This window comes from Diorhabda sublineata, chromosome X (genome assembly GCF_026230105.1).
Source record: "Diorhabda sublineata isolate icDioSubl1.1 chromosome X, icDioSubl1.1, whole genome shotgun sequence".
In the NCBI taxonomy this organism is placed as follows: Eukaryota; Metazoa; Arthropoda; class Insecta; order Coleoptera; family Chrysomelidae; genus Diorhabda; species Diorhabda sublineata.
Genome location: NC_079485.1, coordinates 24,565,015 through 24,586,048, shown reverse-complemented (window position 1 = coordinate 24,586,048; position 21,034 = coordinate 24,565,015). Strand labels below are relative to the sequence as shown.

Genomic DNA, 21,034 nt, shown 5'->3' with positions numbered 1-21,034 from the left:
GTTCAGTATAATTATCTGAATGCCATCTATCAATCAGAAGTTGAAGATTGCTGTATATTATTTGTATCGATAAATTTTTAAAATAATAGAGAAAAATAAACTTCAGTTTTGTAAATGTCTAATATCATGTATTTATTTATCTAGAACTGGTAAAAACTATTTCGTACGGATTCCTAAAATAAATTTAGAAATAGTGAATTGTTTATTTCATAATTTATATGCTCATATTGGCTCTTCTGAAATTATGTTAATGTCAGCTGTCAGTGTCCTGTGGTGACTAATGTCATATGAATAGACAGTTGTTTGTTATCAACCTTAAATTCTAGCTAGTGAAAAATGGTTATTATATGACGCTTAAATAAATAAAGAATACGTTTTTATTGTTATCTTTATTGATATTCAGGTAAGTGATAAGATTAGAAAATTTGAATTATCTGCTGTTTATTATTTAAAATATCGCGGGAAATGAATACTTTATTAAGTGAAAACCTTAAATGCATGCCACTCCCTTCATTACTAATTGTTCAAAAATGTTTCTAATTTATTTATATTTTTCAGAAATGAGACTGTACATAGTATTTTGGCTTACCTCACTCCTAGGAATAAGTCTAGCACAAAAAGATCCATATATTACAAATAATTTGAATGAAAATTCCAATGCAAATAATGAAAATCAATTGTATAACACAAATAATGCTAATCCAAATTACAATCCCGGTTTTAATTATCCTGACTTGAATCAAGGAACTAACTATAATCCAGGCTCTACTTATAATCAAAATACAAACTATAATAGAGATGTTAATTATCCTAATACAAATTATCCAACTTATGGGTATGGGGGAAATTATGGTTATGGAAATCCAGACGAATTACAGTGCCCGGAGAACTGGTTACGCTTTCAGAATTCCTGTTATAAATTTGTTAAATCCCCAAGAAAAGCTTACAAAGAAGCTAGAAAAATTTGTCAGGTATCTGAACATATACATATTTATGTATATTGTAACTTATACTAACTATGCAGGCTTATTGAATAATTTAGTATTTTGAAAAAAAATTATCACTTACCATAGATTCAAACTGTTTTAGACATACAGTCCAGATGGGAGTGGCTCCGATTTAGTATCCCTAAACAGCCCTGAAAAACATGGATTTCTCACAAACCAGCTGAATTTAATTGATTCTCAACATAGGTACATTTGGTACATTGGCGCCCACCAAAGCTCTCCAAATACATATACAAATATTGATGGTTCTCAATTAGCTAATATAGAAAAAGCAAAATCAGATGCTGAATTTTCTTATGGGAAAGATTATTTGGCTTATAATTTTTCAAGAAATCATTTACGTTGGGTATTTGAGCCAGTTGTAGGAGATGAGCCTTTATTATTTATTTGTGAAGCACAAATTGGAATCTTACAAAGACTAGTCGTAGAGGACAGAAATTTTATGTATGGAGTTGATGTAACTGATCCTGAAAAAATACCAATTGGGCCTTATTTCATTCAACAACCTGTAGATGCTACTTTTGACATTTCTAGAAAAAATCTTTACAATGATGTTAGCATTAGGTAAGCTACATTTATTTGAAAAAACTCATGTGACAAATAATTTTTTATATATAAATATGTATTATTTTATTCTCAATTTTAATTCCCTAACTTTTTAATATTCCAGCTGTTTAGCTGGGGGATATCCTACTCCAACATACGAATGGTATCGTGAGGATTATGAAAATGACAGGCTTGTTGCTCATAAAATAGATCCTTTATTAGACATTCGTTATACCATCAGTGGGGGTACCCTAATAATACACAACCCACAACAAAAAGACCATGCAACTTATCACTGCAAAGCAACAAATAAATTTGGAACAATAATATCCGAAAGTGTTCAGTTAAACTTTGGTTTTATTCTTGAATTTGTACTGAAACGTTCTCCAGAATCTGGTGACCAAAATTGGGGAAAATCAATATATTGTGACCCTCCCAACCACTTTCCATCTGTAAGATACTCCTGGTCTCGTGATTACTTTCCAAATTTTGTCGAAGAGGACAGGAGAGTATTCTCATCTAATGACGGTGCCTTATATTTTTCTGCTTTAGAAACGATTGATAGAGCTAATTATAGTTGTAGTGTTAATTCGGAGTTTTCGGATTCTGGAAGAAATGGTCCATTTTTCCCTTTAAGAGTTAATCCACACTGTAAGTATTTTAATAGATCTCATAATAAAAATAAATACCTACAATGTCATTAGAGGCCTTGAAATTTCAAATATCATTGTTTGGTAGCTTTAATATAATTCTTAGAGTTTGTCGTAGGAAATGATTCATATTTAAACTCTGTTTTTTCACACAGAATAACAAACTTTGATAGCTATACTTCAATACCTCAGTTGAAGGAGTGCCAGCTGGTGATCATACAAATAGTAGCCTCATTGACTTTAATCTTTATTGTGATTTAAAATTGCCATACTCAATTTGTTTTTTAATTTTAGCTAATTATCAACAGTTGAAATTCCCGAACAACTTCCCCAAAGCTTTTCCAGAAGCACCCACCGCAGGAAAAGATGTACGACTGGAATGTGTCGCTTTTGGATAGTAAGTTGAATATTCACAATTTTGTATTATATCAAATACAGTAAGACCCTGCTTGACAAGGGGGCACATTCCATCAAAGTAAAGTATAATGTAAAACAGCGTTAACGAGGCTATCTTAACATGTTATTAATGCGGTTAGGAGAAGATGGATAGAAAATTGCTTAGGTACTTAATTTAATAATGTTTCTATTAATAAAAATAAAACCAAATATTTATTTTTCACAAAAATAAATATAATATAAATGAATATTCTTATAAAAACAAAGAAAATTCAGAAAAGTCAGTCAGATCATTCAGTCTATTCTGTGTTTCCAATTTTCTGTTAGAAGTTATTGATAAGTGGATAAAGCATCTGTAACACTCCGTTTTGCTTTTGAACTCGTTTCAAAATTTAGATCATTTTCAACAAATTGGTCCATAATTTCAGTTATAGTGGTCAAACTACTTTTTACAAACACCATTGAAAGTTCTTTTTGCTCTTCTTCACAATCACTACTATCAATATAAGTTAATTCCTTGAGCTCATCATTAGAAAAACTAGCTGTTTCTTGAACTATTTCTTCGACGTCTTCCACATTTACCTCATCTAAACAGGTCTGTTTTTTCAACATTTGCTTAAAGTTCGCTGCATGTAATAAGCCTTAAAATTGGATATAACGCCTTAGTCCATTGGTTGGGTTAAGACAGTTGTGTTAGGCGGCAGGAAAACCACTTTGACTGGAATGCATGTTGTTAAGTCCGATAAATGTGTTGCGTGGCTTGGAGCATTATCAATTAATAGTAATGCTCTTTGTTCAAGTTTCCTAATTTCACAATAACGTTTAACAGATGGGCAGAAATGTTCATTGAACCAATCCTTGAAAATTTCCATAGTTATCTATGATTTTTTATTAGACTCCCAAATTACAGGTAAAGTTGATTGAGGTATGCTTTTCATCGCTCTTGGGTTTTTGGAGTGGTAAACCAGTAGTGGTTTTAATTTGAAATCTCCGCTTGCATTAGCTACCAGTAGAAGTGTTTAGCTTTAAATCCTGATGCTCATTTCTCTTTGTTAGATAGAAATGTTTGTTTTGGTATTATTTTCAAAAACAACATTAAAAATTGATTCTTGGAGTATAGTTTTCTTATTCAATTATAGTTTTTAATGTCGCAGCGAATTCGGCCGCCGCTTTTCTATCTCCACTTGCTGCTTCTACAGTAATCTTTATGTTGTGAAGATTATTTTGATATTTAAATTTACTAAACCATCCTCAGCTAGCAACGAAAGTTTCACTCATGTCACTTACCTCAGCCTGAATGTAATTAAAAATTCTTCTAGCTTTTTCTATTATGTTAGGTTAGCTTAATGGCATATTGGGTTCAATTTCATCATCGATCCACATGAACAGACATTTTTCCATTTCCTCTTTAATGTTATTTCTAGAATGGGTAATTCTAGTTGCAGAGCTTGATGTAGTTACAGTTGCTGACTACAGTATTTTTTCTTTATTCTTAAGAATTGTCCTTATTGTTGAAGTTGCCAAATTCAGTGCAGCACTAATTTTAGAATGACGTTGACTAGAATCTAATATTTTATTCACTTGCATTTTAGTTTTCAGTGAACTGCTTTTTCTAGTTTCTTTCTTTTCCTGTTTTTAATTATCACCCATGATAAAAACTATAGATCATAATATTTGTCACTGTATTAATTATTATAGTATTATATAAATTTATACACTTACAATAATGTCAATAAATGTTTCAAATGTTAATCAAATGATAAAAATACATCCATACAGCACCGCACCTACCTAACCAGTACAACTACATACACGGTTTCAGATATGTTATTTGGAAACCTAGCGCTGCGCACAATTTCGGGGAATCCCGGGTTGAAATAAAAGCAGGGTCTTACAGTATTGGAATTATATCTTTGACCTATAGCTTTGATTATAATTATTCCCAGTGGACTAGATTTCTAGAAACAATTTCATTTTTCTTCTAGTCCAGTCCCAAGTTACAACTGGACAAGGAAAGGTGGTAGTTTACCTAGAAGTGCCTATTTAACAAGTTTTAATAGAGTTCTTAATATACCAAAAGTTCAAGTAGACGATGAAGGAGAATATATTTGCCGTGCCTATAATGATAGAGCTAGTATTGAAAATAGTGTATTTTTAAACATTCAAGGTAAATAAAATCACCTCAGTTTCACATTAGAATAGAAATTTAGTTTTATATATATTTTCAGCTGAACCTACATTTACTATACCCTTAAAGGACAGACACATGGATAGTAAAAGTGAGTTGGTGTGGACATGCGAAGCATTCGGTATTCCAGATGTAAACTACACTTGGTGGAAAAATGGGCGGCAACTAGGTAAATATTTTCAAAAATTTTTCACCTATAAGTATTATATATTTTATTTCAGTTCAAGGATACTTAGATATAGAAGATAGGGGGCGAATTAAAATTCAAGATAATGTCTTAACAATATCTTATTTGGATCAAGAAAGAGATCCTGGAATGTATCAATGCAGGGCTTCCAATACTTTGAAAACTTCATATTCATCTGCACAATTGAGAGTGTTAGGTAAGCATGATGATGGTTTCAAGTGAACTCAAATATTACAAAATTTATGAAAGAAACAAGATATTTGAAATTTTCGTACAACAACTTTGAAATCATCTATTTTCATTAATTTTATTGTTTAATTCCATCAATCAACATTTTTTAATCCTATTATGTGTAAATAAGCTTTATTATTAAATACATATACAGTTGAACATCGTAAATCTGGACTTCTAAAACGCGGAATATCTAAAATCCGAATTGATTCGTTCGTATCGTAATTTTTTGCTTCTGTATTTGACACTAGATGGCGACACCATACATAACGATATCATTAAGAATCAGATTTTTTTCCCCTTTCCAGTTATAATTTTTTTGTTATTTTTTTGGTTTTTAACTATTACTTTAATGTCATTTTAACTGCTGTTTAAAAAGTATTTAATCTTTTTATTATTTTTATTTATATTTTATGCATACCTGTCTCTCTGTTCACATTATTGTGTAATGCGATATGATTTCTGTTAGCGCCATAGATGGCGCAATAATAAATGCATTGAAATGTTCGTATGATCTAAAATACAAAAAAATCTAAAATCCGGAACCAATCCTTTCCCAGCGATTCCGGATTTACGATGTTTTACTGTATAGAAAATTTACAGTCAAGAACAATTTAATTTTAGTTTTTAAACCATCATTTAAGAAGAATCCCTTAGAATTTGAATCATATGCTGCTGAAGGTGGTAATGTAACAATAAAGTGTAATCCTGAAGCGGCGCCAAGGCCAAAATTTATTTGGAAAAAAGATGGAAATGTGATAGGTTCTGGCGGACATAGAAGAATTTTTGAGAATGGTAATTTGTATATAAGTCCAGTATCTAGAGACGATGAAGGAATTTATATTTGTACTGCTTCTAATGAATTGGGAATAGACGAATCTAGAGGACGACTCATTGTAATGCGTAAGTTGTCATTTTTATGTGATTTAGGGATGCATACAAGTATTTCTTATCAAGGTCTGCTAAAAAAGACAAAACAATATGCAGGTTATCCAACAAACTTGTACAATTAATTGACAGAGATGAATTCATAGAATATAGAACGAGTTATATGCTTCTAAGTGTTCTTTTGATTTAAAATTATTTTTCTTTTTTATTTTTTTTAAAGTTAGATGAAAATTTGATGTTTCGACTTCTATCAAAATATGATATTGACACAATTTTTGTATTTATATTAATCAACAGATCATCTACAACTGCTATTCAAAAAGCAAAAACTGCATTAAAAGAAAATAATTACCAGAAAAAAATGATAAACAACATATTCAAAAAAAGAATAAACAGATACTACAATCACCTAAAAAGCAAAGCAGAAACGAGACATCAGAACATAAAACATTTCTCCTTACCATATGTACAATATAAATACGTAAATTGTTAATGTCAATATCATATTTTTATAAAAACTAAAAGAAGTAGAAACGTCTTATTTTCATCTATCTTTAAAAAATTATAATTATATAATAATTTTAAATCAAAAGAGACCAAAAATCAAGAACATTTAGAAGCATAAACATATCAAAAGATCGAAGAAATAAGAAATTGAAGTATGAGTTATATATACATATACACAGAAAAGTCACCAGTTGTGAGTTATAAACCATGTCACTAGTTTCTGATTGTTTGAAACATTGCGATAAATTGAACTAATATTTTATCAATGTTGGACTGAATAATTTGTCTGCTATAAGATATGAGGGTTGCTACTTAAGTTTTGAGATAGACAAATAAAAACTAATACTTATAATTGGATATGGCTTTATTCTCCATTGAAATTAATACACTTTTGCATGTCATTGAACCAATTGTTAAAGCATATTTCGATTGAGGTACCTCCATAACGTGATTTGAACGAATCAGCCGCTTCTTCAGGTGTAGAAAAACGTTGACTTCGCAATGTATTTTTGATCTGCGGGAATAAGACTTTGTGGAGACGATTCGTCTTCTGCGATAGGTTTCCTTTATTTTTTTGAACACTTCTGGTAAATAAATGCTGGTGTACCAATTAGAATAGACCATTCTACATTATTAATGGAACGGTGGTGATATGTCCAGTTATTCAGAAGGAAGAGGCGACCATTTGCTTCATGTGCGAACAACTTTTGTTAAATTTTGCTCGTCTTAAAAGACTCATACAGTCGATTAGTTGCTTGTCACGATATTATAGTCGTGAGTGGAAGCACCGCAATTGATTTTTTTTCAGCATTTTTTTGCACCATTATAAATAAATATGAAAAGATTATATAAATTTTAGGAGGTCCCCGCCTTGTTGAGCCTTTGAGGGAAACCATAGTAACATCTGTCGGTAGAAATATTGACTTGCGTTGTTATGCAGTGACTGATGAAATGTTAGATATTGCCTACATATGGAAACATAATGGTATGATAATACGTGATATTGATGTCAGAAACTCCTACAACCGTATAGTAAGTAAAAATTATTACAGTTCATGTTATTGTTGATATTATTGTCCTTCCTAGTATGTAATTTCGAATAGTGTTGCAGGTTGAGGATTCAAAATTAAACTGTCTCAAGAGTTTTTTAAGATGCCAACGTTTTGATCTTTTATTTGATCTTTATCAAGGCTAAAAATAAATGGTTGAGTTCTAATGTAACGTATTTTTTAGCATTGATAAAGATCAGATAAAAGATCAAAACGTTGGCATTTTAAAAAACTCTTGGACAGCTTTATTTTGGGTCCTCAACCTGCAACACCATTCGAAATTATAGTAGGAGTATTGGGGCTTTAGTGTTCACTCTTTTTTTATCCATTTTCCACTCTTTACAGACCATTACTACTTCAATCATTTATTATATTGTTTTTTCTCTTCTGTGCTTCTTTACCCATGTTTTCCTGGGTACCATTCTGTCCTTATGTTTTCTTCAGTTTATTTTTTCATTCGTGTTTCTGTACCAGTTTAATCATCTTTTAACTATCTTGCTTCTTATTGGCTCCTATTCCAGCTTTTCTATGATTACCTCATTTCTTATAGTATATTTGATTGGATTTTATTACACTGTTTGCTATCTCTATATCTATTTTTCCATCTTCTATTAAAATGACCCACTTCCAGATATTCAAATAGGATAACTTTATTCTTTGTCCTTTCATTAAATCTTTCTCATGTTTCCTTTTTTATTTATTACTTTCCTTTTACATATTTTTATTTATTTCCATTCTCAGGTCTTGTATTTATCCATATCTACTTCTATTTTCTTAAAAGTATCTAATATTACCTTATTGTCTGAATATATTAATCTATGGTTCTAGGTTTATCTAGCCAATGATGGCCATCATTTTATAGCTTTTCTTTTTCAATGTTTTTTCAGGGGATTCCTATTTTCCTCACACTTTCCCATACTATTTTTCCATCTAGAGAGTTGAATAGTACTTTTAAATTGCTAACCAATATGTAATTGTTCCCTCTGTTCTATTTTTTTTTTCATTACAGTTTATAAATATTCAACTTCATTTCTCTTTTAGAAAATTGATGGAGGTTATTTAAGAATAATAAACTCAACATTCTCTGATACCGGCGATTATGAATGTGTCGTAAAATCTGCAGTGGGTCGAATATTTTCAAGAGCTTTGGTAATTGTAGAAGGCCCGCCTGGGCCTCCAGGTGGTGTTAAAGTATTGGACATCAAGAAAACATCAGTTACTTTACAGTGGACAGATGGTGCTAGTCACGGTTCTCCAATTCATAGTTACACTATCAGCAGTAGAACCAATTGGAATCAAACTTGGGTAAACATAACTCATGGTGTAAGAGCTTCTGAAATAGATAGATACACAAGAAGAAAGGAAGCTGTTATCGACAATAATTTAATACCTTGGGCTGTACATGAATTTAGAGTAGCAGCGTGGAATAATTTAGGAATGGGAGCTCCATCTCAGCCTAGTCCCAAATACCCTAGTCCACCAGATAGACCTTACATTGCACCTCGTAATATAGGTGGAGGTGGTGGAAAAATTGGTGATCTCACAATAAGATGGGATCCTCTTAAAGCAGATGAACAGAATGCACCTGGAATTCATTATAAAATATTCTGGAAAAGAAAAGATGGTGAAGTTGAGTTTAAGAGCCAGAAGTTAGAAGAATATGGTAATGTTGGAGAAGCTGTTGTTTACATTGACTCTCAATATTACTATACCGAATATGTAGTTAAAGTACAGGCATTTAATAGTGAAGGTGCAGGACCAATTAGTCATGAAGTAGTTATTTATTCTGCCGAAGACATGCCACAAGTTGCTCCTCAATTGGTTGTGGCTAAATCCTTCAACTCGACTGCTCTTAATGTCAGTTGGGTACCAGTTGATCAAAGTAGAGAAAGTATCAGAGGAAAACTTATTGGCCATAGAGTAAGTAATTTAGAAAATTTTCACAAGCTTTCCTGAAAAATTTTTGTAAATTTGATAAAATATAATAATAATCCAAATAGATCCAGCATGTAATAGATAATACTTTGCTTTGATGTAGATAAAGTATTGGAAAAAAGGTTCCAATGAACAAGATGCTGTCTACTACTTGTCCAGAAAAACAAGACCATGGGCTCTTATCGTTGGTCTTCAACCAGATACATATTATTTTGTTAAAGCCATGGTTTACAATTCAGCTGGAGAAGGACCTGAAAGTGAACGTTTCATTGGTAAGAAATTCAGTAATTTCAATTTACCTGTGAGCTTTTTAACAATTTTTTTATTTATTTTTCAGAACGTACTTATAGAAAGGCCCCTCAAAAGCCTCCTTCTTCGGTTATGGTCTATGGTATTAATCCTTCCACAGTTAAAGTTGTTTGGCGTTATGTTCAACCTTCATTGGAAGAAGAACCGTTGCAAGGTTACAAGGTAGATCTACTTATACCTTTATCTAATACTTTGATACATTTTTAAATTTCTTAGTTTTTACACATTCATATTGTCATATAATATACTATACTATGATGATCAACTTATCAATTTTGGCTTTGGAAGTACATTCCAAGTTCTACAATTATTTATTGAAATAATAAATTAGTAAAAATTGTGAATAATTCTTAAAATATATGTATTCACCTTTTTTTAGATTCGAGTTTGGGAGAGTGATCAAGATTTAAGCACAGCAAATGATACGATCATACCTTTTGGAGGAAATTTAGAAGGTTATGTTACCAATCTTTCTCCTGGAAAGGTTTATAAGCTAAGAGTTCTAGCGTACTCAAATGGTGGAGATGGGAGAATGAGTTCACCAGAAAAGCAGTTCCAAATGGGTGGGTTAAGACTTTAGAAACTTTGTTATTGTTGGTGGAGGATTGTTTATTTTTAATACCTAGTTTTGCTTTTTTAGTAACACATGTAGTTTATAGTTAGTTGTTATCTGAAACTGTCTAATTAACATAGCATTATTCAAAGTACATATTTGTAATAACTTACAGCACTCAATTGCACTAGAGTTGGTGTATTAGGACATTAGTTGTTATTTTGGCGTTTTTTTAAGAGATATCTATTGGACCATTTGTCTAATAATTTGTATGTTTCAGGGGAACCACAATATTTTCGCAGCGCAGCTAGTGATATACAAATTAGTTTATTGAGCATTGCTATCACATTAGCGGTACAGTTCGTTTATAAACAATCGTGACAATACTATATTTTTATATGAATTTTGTCTATTTTTTATTGTTATATAGGGGTTATTAAACGAAGGCACCTCGAATCAAAAACCATTTGATTCAGTACTCGATTGTATCAGATCTGATTTTTTATATATTTTTTATACATTCTGTATTTTTTACTGTATCGTGCTATCGATTCCGTCCAATAGATGTATTGTTTTTATATAATTTCAACACTAAGCAAAGTCTGTATAGCACAGCCAGTACCTGCATTGTAACTTTTATCAAAAAAGAGTAGAACAAAATGAGATTTTGCTTTGTGTTCATAATGTTATTAATTTTTCAATGAATAATTTTATATTTACAATGAATAAACTTCATATTTTTCAATTAGTTTTTTTTTCATTTTTATCAGCTATTACTTTGAAATATCCTATTTCCCAAACAATTTTTATTGTGAGTAAATATAAAAGTACTAATATCTGGGAAACTGTGATGTGAAATGGGCCTTCTGATGTATTACCTACTTTAACAAAAAAAAATTAATTATATTGCCATAAAAACTTTAGTTATTGGAATAATATACAGAACAAAATTTATTGGAATTCATTAATACGAACATTAGAAGAAAAAAAAATAATTTAAACTATAGATTTCTTAACAATAATTTTAGTTTCATCTGTAACAAAATCCAAGCGAGTTAGATTTTCTTTCCATAATTCAAGGTTTGTTCTTTCAATGTCCTTACAACTGACATACATATTGTTTTTTCCAGCTTTTTGCATTACTTTTCTTTGAATAGTTTCTAAATTGTCCGCGTTGTCGCAAATTATATTCGCCAAAGTTGTTTTACGTAATTCGTTGAGTTGATCCATTGCGAATCCTTGAGGTGGATGAGGATTTTCGTACCAAAACCGGTCCCCATGTTTTAATCTATAAAACTGATCCAAGATCAAACACATTATAGTTGGCCCTAAAATGCTTCCTTTTATCGGTTTTTCACTAAGTGCGCCAGTGTATAGATCTACGTCATCGATATTGCTTAAATAAGAAAAACAATTTAGTTAGAAATTTATATTTAGTATGGAGGGTGGAGGTAAGAAGAAGCATCTAATTAAGATATTATAGTTCTGTGCCAAATTCTGTAAATAAGGAGAGTTCAGGTTAGTATACTTAACCTAACTTTTAGTTGTCAAGTTGTTAATAATAAATAAGAAAGCACGTTTTATTACTTCTCTATTCGCCAGTTCTAATAAAGTGTATAGATTTAAATATAATGTTATTTATTGTTCCCAACCCCCAATAACAAAAATAATCGTAACACATCTTTGTATGTGAATAAAGGAAACTTGACTTTCCGTTTGCCGGTGCCGTTGACATTTGCTGTTACAAAATTAAAAACATTGAAATGTATGAGACCATTCATAGTTGCCGTTTGTCGATCTGTCTGCTGTTGGTGCCGTTCGTGGCAATAGGAAAAAACAATCACATACATTTTCGTTTGTCACGTGATTTTGCCTATTGCTTCCAATAAAAAAAACTCGCTATTTCCCATAATATCGTCCATAAATACTGGATAACAAACAAAAATATTACAAAAACAAAAAGCAGTAAGTACACATGTCAAAAAGAATACAATTTTTGGTTAACGGCAGCAACGTCGGCTAAGTTTATGAATAGAGTCAATAGATAGCAAACGGAAAGTCAAGTTTATGAATCGGCCAAGTTGGAATTTCTGGAACCGTTGGTGATATTCATATTGAACACCATGTTTACACCAACACTCACAATTACACTGTCTGACGCGCATTTCGATAACCAAGTTATCGTCTTCAGAGACTGAAGGTAAAACAGTTTCACCTTCAGTCTGAAGACGATATTTTGGTTATGTGTGGTGTAAACTATTTTGTAAATTTTAAATAAGTGCCAAATATTATTAAAGTAGGAGAAGAAACTGAACAATGGTTTACGAAACAACTTTTTCATAAAAAATTGATGTATATTTTGTTTTAAATACGAAAGAGTCTGATGTGAACAAATTTTACTTAGTTTACTTAAAAAGCTCTCCATTATTATTAATTAAGAACATCTCTTGTGGATATCGTGCATTTTTTTTACCAGATACTATCATCATAATTTTTTTTAAATGTATCAAATGTTTATGAACAATTGAATCAATTTTGTTTGTGATTTTTCAACCTACTTGTAAATCATTTCCATATTATGTAAAGAATCTGGATCCATTTCATCTTGTAAATCTTTGAAATTCGAGGGTTTTTTCAAACCACAATGTTGTCTCCATTTTGTGTAACCAGGTAATCCATGATCTCTACCTCTTTGAACATTTAAAGATACAAGGTCGAGTCCACACAATTTTGGTTGTTTGGTTTGTTCAACGGTTCTTTCAAACATGTGAGATTTTAACTAAAACACGCATTTAAAAGAGAAAAATTGTTCATTTCCATAATTTCCAAATTTATTACCTTCAATAATATACATGTCACCGATAATAAAAAATGATAAACAACATATGCTTGCATTTAATACTAAAAATATCTTCCAATAATTGCTAATGGTTATTGAAACAGTACATTTAGTACCATAATTATCATTTCAGGTATTCATTTGATATAGATAACAATTTGGTGCAAAGTACCTGGAAATAACTTACCTCATTGGTAAAATAGGAATCTGAAGCTTGTATATTGGTATTCATCGCACCTCTCAAGGTCTTATCCAAACCACCCGGCTCGTACAAATCAAAAGGATTAAATAACATTTTATGCATTTGAATAAAATCAGGAGAAGATGTATCATTAGCCAAAAGTTTCATTAGACCAGGAATGATGGAGTGTGCAAACCTAAATGCAGCTGTTGCAAAATTATTAGCTATACTGGGATCTAAACTGTCATTATACATTTTAAAATATTCTTTCTTCTTCGGGTATAAATTGAATTTCTTCATTAGGCTCTTGCCTGTAAATTGAATTACAGTTTATTGTTTTTTTTAATTAGTAAAATAAAAGAATAATATTTTGATCCATTCTTGTGGAGTTATAAAACTACTAACCCAATAAAATTGGTAAAAACTCGTTATAAGTAATATGCTGTATCTGAGCTGCAATAATTCTTCTGGTTTCCTGAAAAATCCTTTCGTCATCCCAATGTGAGTTCAGTTTAGATAAATTCGATGCAATCGAGTTATGTTGACGGACCCATAATAAATGCATAGTAGTTAGATGTAAGTTTTCATTCGCCCTAGCATCACCTACATTTAAAATTGTTTTATTGCAAGAATTAGGAACAAACAATATCAGACCTGTTAAAAAACAATATTTTCCATTCATCTCATATTCTTCACGATTACATCCGTCATTTAAATCATCAGAAACTGGTAGAAGTGTTCTCTCATCTGAAGTAACCAAGACTTTCAACATCCCATTTTTCAGAGTTCGTAACTTTTTCGCAAAATCTTCGTCAACACTGTATACAACAGAACCATCGATATAAGAAGTTACTTGATTCATTTGTTCTCGAGGTCCGAGACAACAAGTAGGAGCCGGAGCAGATCTAACGAACTCCATGCAACTCACATTGTATTCTCTAAAACTTACACTTTGAATCTTGTTGTTAAGATTATTGATTATATCATATACCTGAAAGGATCATTTTCGTCCAAATACACTGGAAAACATTCTGGAGAAGTTGTACTGTTTTGACCGCAACAAGATATTGTACTTCCATCCACTTTTTGACTCAAAGCTGTGGCAGTTATGTCGTGATCCAAAAATTGACCCCATACTGCTAACATAACCGTAAATTTGGGATCGTCTCTGTAATAAGGTCGGTGTATAACTAAACTAACTGTCCTAGCCGATGGTAAAGGTTCTCCGGTTTCAGATATTCTCGGTTTGCTAATTGCTGCAATATATTTATCAATTTAATAATGATTAAAACTTCCTAAAATATGAGTAACGTAATTTTTTTCGTAAAATTATTTCTTCATCGTATTATCTAAAAGTTTGATTATTTAAGGAAGTTACATTGTTATTAACATTGACTGAAGATTATAAGAAATTGTAATAGTTCTTCCAATATCAATGGCAGAAGACAGTTATGCGAGGAACAATCAATTTTTCATAAATACGCATGGTACTCATACCAAATTTAGAAATAAAAAATAATTTTTACTTTCCATATAAAACATCTAACAAATCGTCAGTCCACGTGGACTCATCATCTACATTTTTTACCAATGAAAACATCAAATCGTTTTGCCGAAGCTGTCGGAAGGCATGTGTACACAATTTCTTCGAAATCTTTCTGCCAGAGACAGTCTGCGATAAACAGTGGCTTCGTTTGGTGAGATTTATTTATTTCATAAACTTCTTTAAATAAATAGATATATGGCGTTCTTCAGACTGTGGGCAAATGAAGATAATGAAATTGCTCAGTGTGGTAAGAATAAAGACAGGTATGAATTTAATAATAAAGATTTAGATATAGAAACTCAGCAAGTTATTTTAAATATATTCGAATGTTTAAAAAAGGATAATACTCCGAAATCTTATAATGCAATCATGATAAGAATTGCTGAATTAATTAGAGTAAATAAATTTTCTATTTATCCAGTAGTCATGAAAAGGGTTGCTGTGGATCATTCACAGAACCGAAAAACATGTAAAGAAAAACTGAAATCAGTTGACAAAGCTACTGAAGATTTTATACGTAGGACAATTTATAATTTATAGAAGGAGACCAGGGTAGCAAATTATCCAGAATACAATTATACCAGTTTAGAAACATTTAGAATCGTCAAGAATAGTTCGATGGCGACAAGATTCTTTGCGTTAGATGAAAGACTACCGAAGTTCTAATAAACACATAATTTATCTAGATGAAACATGATTTGACAGTTACAATGTAGTAAATTAGTTTTATTAAAATCTGCTAAAAAAATTAAAAACTGTGCAGCTGATTATCATGAAGATATGACAGCAACTCCTTAAGATACCCAATGGTGGTAACAAACAAAGAATTGCTTACTGTTATTAAAGGTCCCAAGTTAGAGAAAATTTATTATATTGACAAGTTGTGCAAAAAGCAGGGTCATAATCTTCTCAGACTACCTCCTAATTATTGGATATTTAACACTATGGGATTAATATGGGCAAACGTAAAATCAGAATTACGAAAATGTAGTACTGAGAACCAGAACCAGAACTGAGTAAAGAGGTTGTAGAACCCGTTAAGAAAGTTCTATCAGCAGACCGCCAAAAGCTTTGGAAAACTGTGTTGAACATGTTAACAAAGAAGAATATGAGTATGTGGTATCACCCTCTTTACAACCCATCATAATTCAATCAAATGATGACTCTAGTTCTGACGATTCTGACTACCATGATTATTTTCAAAGATACTTTTGAATTGCAATGTTTTTTTTTCTATTGGTATTTTTCCGTTATGATTTTTGCTTTGAAATGAAAAAAAAACGAATGGGGAACAAAAAGGGCTCAGTTCACGTCTGGTACCCTCAAACTTAAAACCAAACCAAACGCTACAGGCAGGTAGATTTTACACGTTTATTTACGTTTTATCGTTTGGTATTCAGTTGTAGCAAGTTAACGAGGTATAATAATGATTTTTTTCTAAGAACTACAATTAAGGGCATCTGTCTAAATAACGGCGTTCAATTTATATTGATTCAATTGCCTTTTAATGAATACTTTCTCGCATAAGATATACATATTTTTAAAAGTATTTATAAAAATAATGAATTTATTAAATGAGGTATCTACGCCTATGGTAGATCAAACAAAATTGTCGGCAAGGGTTTTTATAGTCTGCAATTGATATTGGAAGAGCTATACCTCTTAAAATTACACTTATGCTGCATTAGAAACAAACTACCGGTTAAAAGTTCTTGCCCACCCTATACTTTGCGTGATACACAACAAATAAAAACAATACGATAGATTCTGATATTTATATTGTAAAGATCATATAAAGATTAGAATAAAGTAATATTGAAAATATAGTCTGAATTGTTATATGTTTAAATTTTTAATTAATCGATGTTTTTTATTTCGGTGCACACTTTTGGCATTTCTGACTTCCCTGTTCAATTTGTCCCACAATTCAATCGGGTTGCGGTTGTGCGACTGTGACGGCTAAATCTATACTTCCAGTGCATTCTTTCCAATTCTTTGAAATACTATTTGCACAGCTTCAAGGATCGTTTTCATGCCGGAAGATAAATTTTCTACTGATCAGGAGCTGGTTAAAACGTACTACATTTTTAAATATTTTTTGTAGCCTTCTTTCTTAAAAATCCCTTCAATATTTACCAGGTCTTCAGTCGCCGTTACTCCCAAACATCCCCAAACCATCACCGAGAGTGTCGAGTGTCTTACAATCGGGATTACACATGGATCTAACATCCATTCTTCCTTTGATCTGTGCAAAAACACTCTTCTCTTAGACTCAAAAACCTCAAGCTTCGACTTATCACTCCATAAAACTCTCTCCCACTGTTCATGCGTTCAATTTTTATGTCCTTCAACTCATTGCAACCACTTAATTTTATTTTGACGTCTAAAAAAAGGCCAGCTTCTCTCAATATCCTTTTCACTATAGAAGTACTCAAAGCAGATCGAGAATGAAAACAATTAGAATGTGAACTACACAAAAACTTGTCTTGGTCCAAAAAGAGACGCTCTTGAGTCTCACAAGGCTAACAAAATATAAACATGCAAATAACAGACACTCTTATTTTTGGTTTGTAAGAAGATACCGTTTCGACTTTCGCTTGACAATATGAGAGAGAAATTTGTTAAATTGTATTATTTTGATTATAGGGTGGGCAAAAACTTTTGACCGGTAATGTATGTCCTACTTGCAAAGGTTATTATGGCACACAGAGTTAATTTCCCACTTTGATCGTTGATACTGTTTTTGGTTCAAGCGACAGCCACAAAATTATAAGGCTTCGAGCAAGTTTTACACTTTTACGGAAATTTTATAAAAAATTACCAAAAGCCTCATATATGTACAAATTTTCTCATGCTGTTTTAATGATACAAACTAAGGACATGTATTAGAATAACAATTTTCATTTTTGAGTTACATCTGTTAAACTCGATAGACATTAAAAAACATTTATTTTCTGTATAATATCAGATAATAAAGAACAAATTAGAAAAGAATGCGTCTGAATAAGAAAGAAATCAATAATACACAGGAGGTGAGCTATGTAAAGCAAGTTATTAAAAACATCGATCTACTGACCATCTGCGTAATTTGGTGGTAACATCCTTCTAAATGGTCTATAAGCTGTACCGTAATCCAATGGCTTTTTTAAATTATTACACGTTCCATTGAAAGATCTATATTTGTGGAATATATTACATTGTATAGTCTTATTTTGGCAACATCCTCCAGACGGAATACCTTGGTTTTGACACATAATATCAATTGTTGTGTTATCTACGTTTCTGTGAAAATAAAAACGTTTATATTTATGTGTGGTCAAAGCTGTTACAAATTGATATTTAATTAATTACCTATATATGTGTTTTGTAGCGAATTCTTCAACGAATCCAACTCTAGATAATTCTCTTCCACGTTTACTGGTAGCTGTAACTCTTTGATGTCGATAACTTGGACTTTGAATATTTAGAGATGGAATAGCTTCTTCAATTTTATCTTTTTCAAGTAAATTTCTCTTTCCTTCCTCTATCGCTTCATTCCATAATTCAATATCTTCCAATATTTTGTTTGACTTTTGTTTGTCCGTTATTGGAAAAGTCGTAGAAATAAAAGAAATAACTGACGTTTCTACCGTAATATTACCGTCATTTTCAGGAATTGTAGAGTTAACGATTCTGTTCGCGTTTATGCTATATATCACTGTGATGATTATTGTTACCAAAAGTATAGATCTAAAAATATAAAGGAATTTTGTAGTTTCTATGAATGATAATTATTTGTTGGTGTAACTTGTACTAATATAATTAATCAGATAAATTAAATAATTTATTTCTGAGTTCTAATCTAATTTTAATACCAAACTAGTTCCTATTCAGTTTACGATAGCCGTTAAAATTCGCTATGAAAAATAGTTGAATTGTATTTTTCCGAAGGTAAAGCATAAGCATATAACGTGGATTAAAAGTCCCTAGTCTGACGGATAGGGGTCATCACAAATCAGATCTTCCTAAAATTCTTGTATAGTAAAGTCTGGACACGCGATTGGTTGGCCTTGAACTAAGAAATTGATGGTGGCCTCAATAAGAGAAGCGTGTGAAAAAGCGGTCTATTCAAATGATCGAACTATGTTATTGACTATTGGGACATATATGTTGGTACATTATAGTCAAAGTTTTATGAAGAAAATACGTAACATTCTTAGATATAAATAATGAAATTACAAAAGAGAAGAGTCAAATGGCAATGTTTAATTCAAGTCTGTTTTGTTTACATTCGCGAGACGACATGACAGGAGAGACGGATACCGCACGCAAGCGCGGGCGCCATTAATTTCTTGAAAGGATAAAATAGAAAAGGACAAAGTTCTGCACATAGGCGTTATAGCTCGTGTCCAGATTTTCCTTTACAGGTACCTTACATTTTCCTTCTTTAAAACGACAGCTGTCAAATTTTGAGGTTATCTACTGCGATTGTTTGTTAAAATTTTTTAAACTGAACTGTCTATGAGTTTTTTAACAAGCTCAAGCTTTTGATTTTTTTTAATGAATGATAGAATAATTACTCACAAAAATAAGGCACATAGACAACACTGAAATTGTTTCACTCTTCTTTTACGTTCCCTCGAAATGCTGGAACTAAACGAATACTCACAAGGATTCGTTACAGGAATTATAAGTCTGCTACGTTCGGTTGGTTGACTCATAATGAGCCTGGAAAATGAACTTAACATATACAATTACTTTTTTGAGCTGAATAATACAACTATAACTAAAAGACACTGCTAATTAGTTTTTCTATTGCTATTATTCTATCTAAAAAAAAACAATGTTGCTATTGAAATCGTACGCCCAGTAGAAATATCGATTCTTCACCAAAGCTGGACAGTTCATCGACCTTACAGAAAAATATATAAATATTTGATAGTTTGATAAAAGCAAAAACAAAAAAGCTTAAAAATCTCACAATTTTTTCGAAGTTGAAAAACACTTATTAGGACATTATGGAGTGGTTAAATATTTTTTTTTCAATTAAACCCCAATCATTTTCTAGCAGTACAAATTGACATTGGAGTATAAACCAAGTCTAGCTACTAAATAATAAAATTGTAGTTCAATGGAAAAAAATATGCTCTGGACCTAAAACTGAAGAAGATATGATAAACAATCGCAGTGCATTGAAATTCTCGCATTTTTTATCTAATATCACTATTTTTTTCCTCGAAAAACATGATTTTAGTGTCTCTCTTCTGTTTTGAATGTGTACGCATAATTTTTCCAGCACTTCCTTTTAGACCTCCACGGTTTTTATGACTTAGGCAAGATGTTATGTTGATAAAATTTTGTATAACTATGAAGAAAATTTATATATTGTGTACTCACAAGAATATGAAATCCGGAAAAAGTCACTCTGACACTCTCATAAAGGCACTGGTAGTTGGGAAACACCTACTACCACCAACAGTCTTTGAAAATAAATAATGAAATATATACAGAAGCCAATCAACCATGATGAAACCCTATACGCTTTATTTTACCGGGTAATTTTATCTGGTGTAAAATATACTATACTTGTGGAATTATTAGAAACAACTACATATTAGAGAGTATTGAAATAACACTCTGTTTAATTTTAGTATTAGGGCGAAGATAAAAAAATACAACAATTTACCAATGGCACCGACCATATGTTATTTATGCGTATTGTCACTGACAGGTTAAGGTCTAAATTGGACCTTTGGATCTTTATCAGCCCCAAGAACAACCTGGGTATAGATCAGGGTATGGTATATTTGCAAGTCATGAAAACGCTCATAGAGAAAAGCGTAGAATATAACAAATCCCTCATTCTGGTGTTCGTAGACTATGAAAAGGCGTTTGATATAGTAAACCAACAAAAATGCTGACAGCTGTGGCCGTCTATAGAATGAATAGCACTTATAAAACAGTATACGACAAAGGTAACGTCATCTCACCAAAACTATTCATCACTTTGCAGGAATATATGTTGAAGGAAACTAGAAAAATT

General features: G+C 31.5%; 2 protein-coding genes across 3 annotated transcripts; one reads left to right on the top strand and one right to left on the bottom strand.

Moving 5' to 3' along the window:
• The first annotated feature begins 259 nt into the window (after positions 1–259).
• Positions 260–11,188, top strand: LOC130450712 (contactin). The gene is made up of 15 exons (XM_056789290.1): positions 260–403; positions 559–971; positions 1,090–1,571; positions 1,678–2,204; positions 2,498–2,600; positions 4,585–4,766; positions 4,828–4,956; positions 5,009–5,170; positions 5,830–6,108; positions 7,460–7,632; positions 8,691–9,569; positions 9,688–9,856; positions 9,922–10,055; positions 10,273–10,456; positions 10,727–11,188. The coding sequence occupies exons 2-15, from the start codon at positions 561–563 to the stop codon at positions 10,825–10,827; spliced, it is 3,915 nt and encodes a 1,304-aa protein (XP_056645268.1). The 5' UTR covers positions 260–403; positions 559–560; the 3' UTR covers positions 10,828–11,188.
• A 159-nt stretch (positions 11,189–11,347) lies between these two features.
• Positions 11,348–20,468, bottom strand: LOC130450713 (peroxidasin homolog). Of its 2 annotated transcripts, XM_056789292.1 has the most exons (10): positions 20,389–20,468; positions 19,576–19,731; positions 18,364–18,741; positions 18,089–18,294; positions 14,458–14,722; positions 14,121–14,404; positions 13,872–14,069; positions 13,473–13,777; positions 13,005–13,225; positions 11,348–11,842 (listed from the first exon to the last, which is right to left on the bottom strand). In XM_056789292.1, exons 2-10 carry the CDS (start codon positions 19,710–19,712, stop codon positions 11,443–11,445), a joined length of 2,394 nt encoding a protein of 797 aa, XP_056645270.1. In that variant the 5' UTR covers positions 19,713–19,731; positions 20,389–20,468; the 3' UTR covers positions 11,348–11,442. The 2 variants fall into 2 exon arrangements, with proteins under 2 accessions (XP_056645270.1, XP_056645269.1); XM_056789291.1 differs by lacking the exon at positions 20,389–20,468 and having other exon boundaries at positions 19,576–19,798.
• Between the last annotated feature and the right edge of the window lie 566 nt (positions 20,469–21,034).

Coding starts and splice junctions, on each gene's coding strand:
- LOC130450712 (XM_056789290.1), top strand. CDS start 561: ATGAGACTGTACATAGTATTTTGGCTTACCTCACTCCTAGGAATAAGT. Junction 2,601..4,584: donor GAATGTGTCGCTTTTGGATA/GTAAGTTGAATA, acceptor TTTTTCTTCTAG/TCCAGTCCCAAGTTACAACT. Junction 6,109..7,459: donor AGGACGACTCATTGTAATGC/GTAAGTTGTCAT, acceptor TATAAATTTTAG/GAGGTCCCCGCCTTGTTGAG.
- LOC130450713 (XM_056789291.1), bottom strand. CDS start 19,739: ATGTTAAGTTCATTTTCCAGGCTCATTATGAGTCAACCAACCGAACGT. Junction 18,742..19,575: donor TGTCTATGTGCCTTATTTTT/GTGAGTAATTAT, acceptor TTATATTTTTAG/ATCTATACTTTTGGTAACAA. Junction 13,778..13,871: donor GTTTTTACCAATTTTATTGG/GTTAGTAGTTTT, acceptor TTCAATTTACAG/GCAAGAGCCTAATGAAGAAA.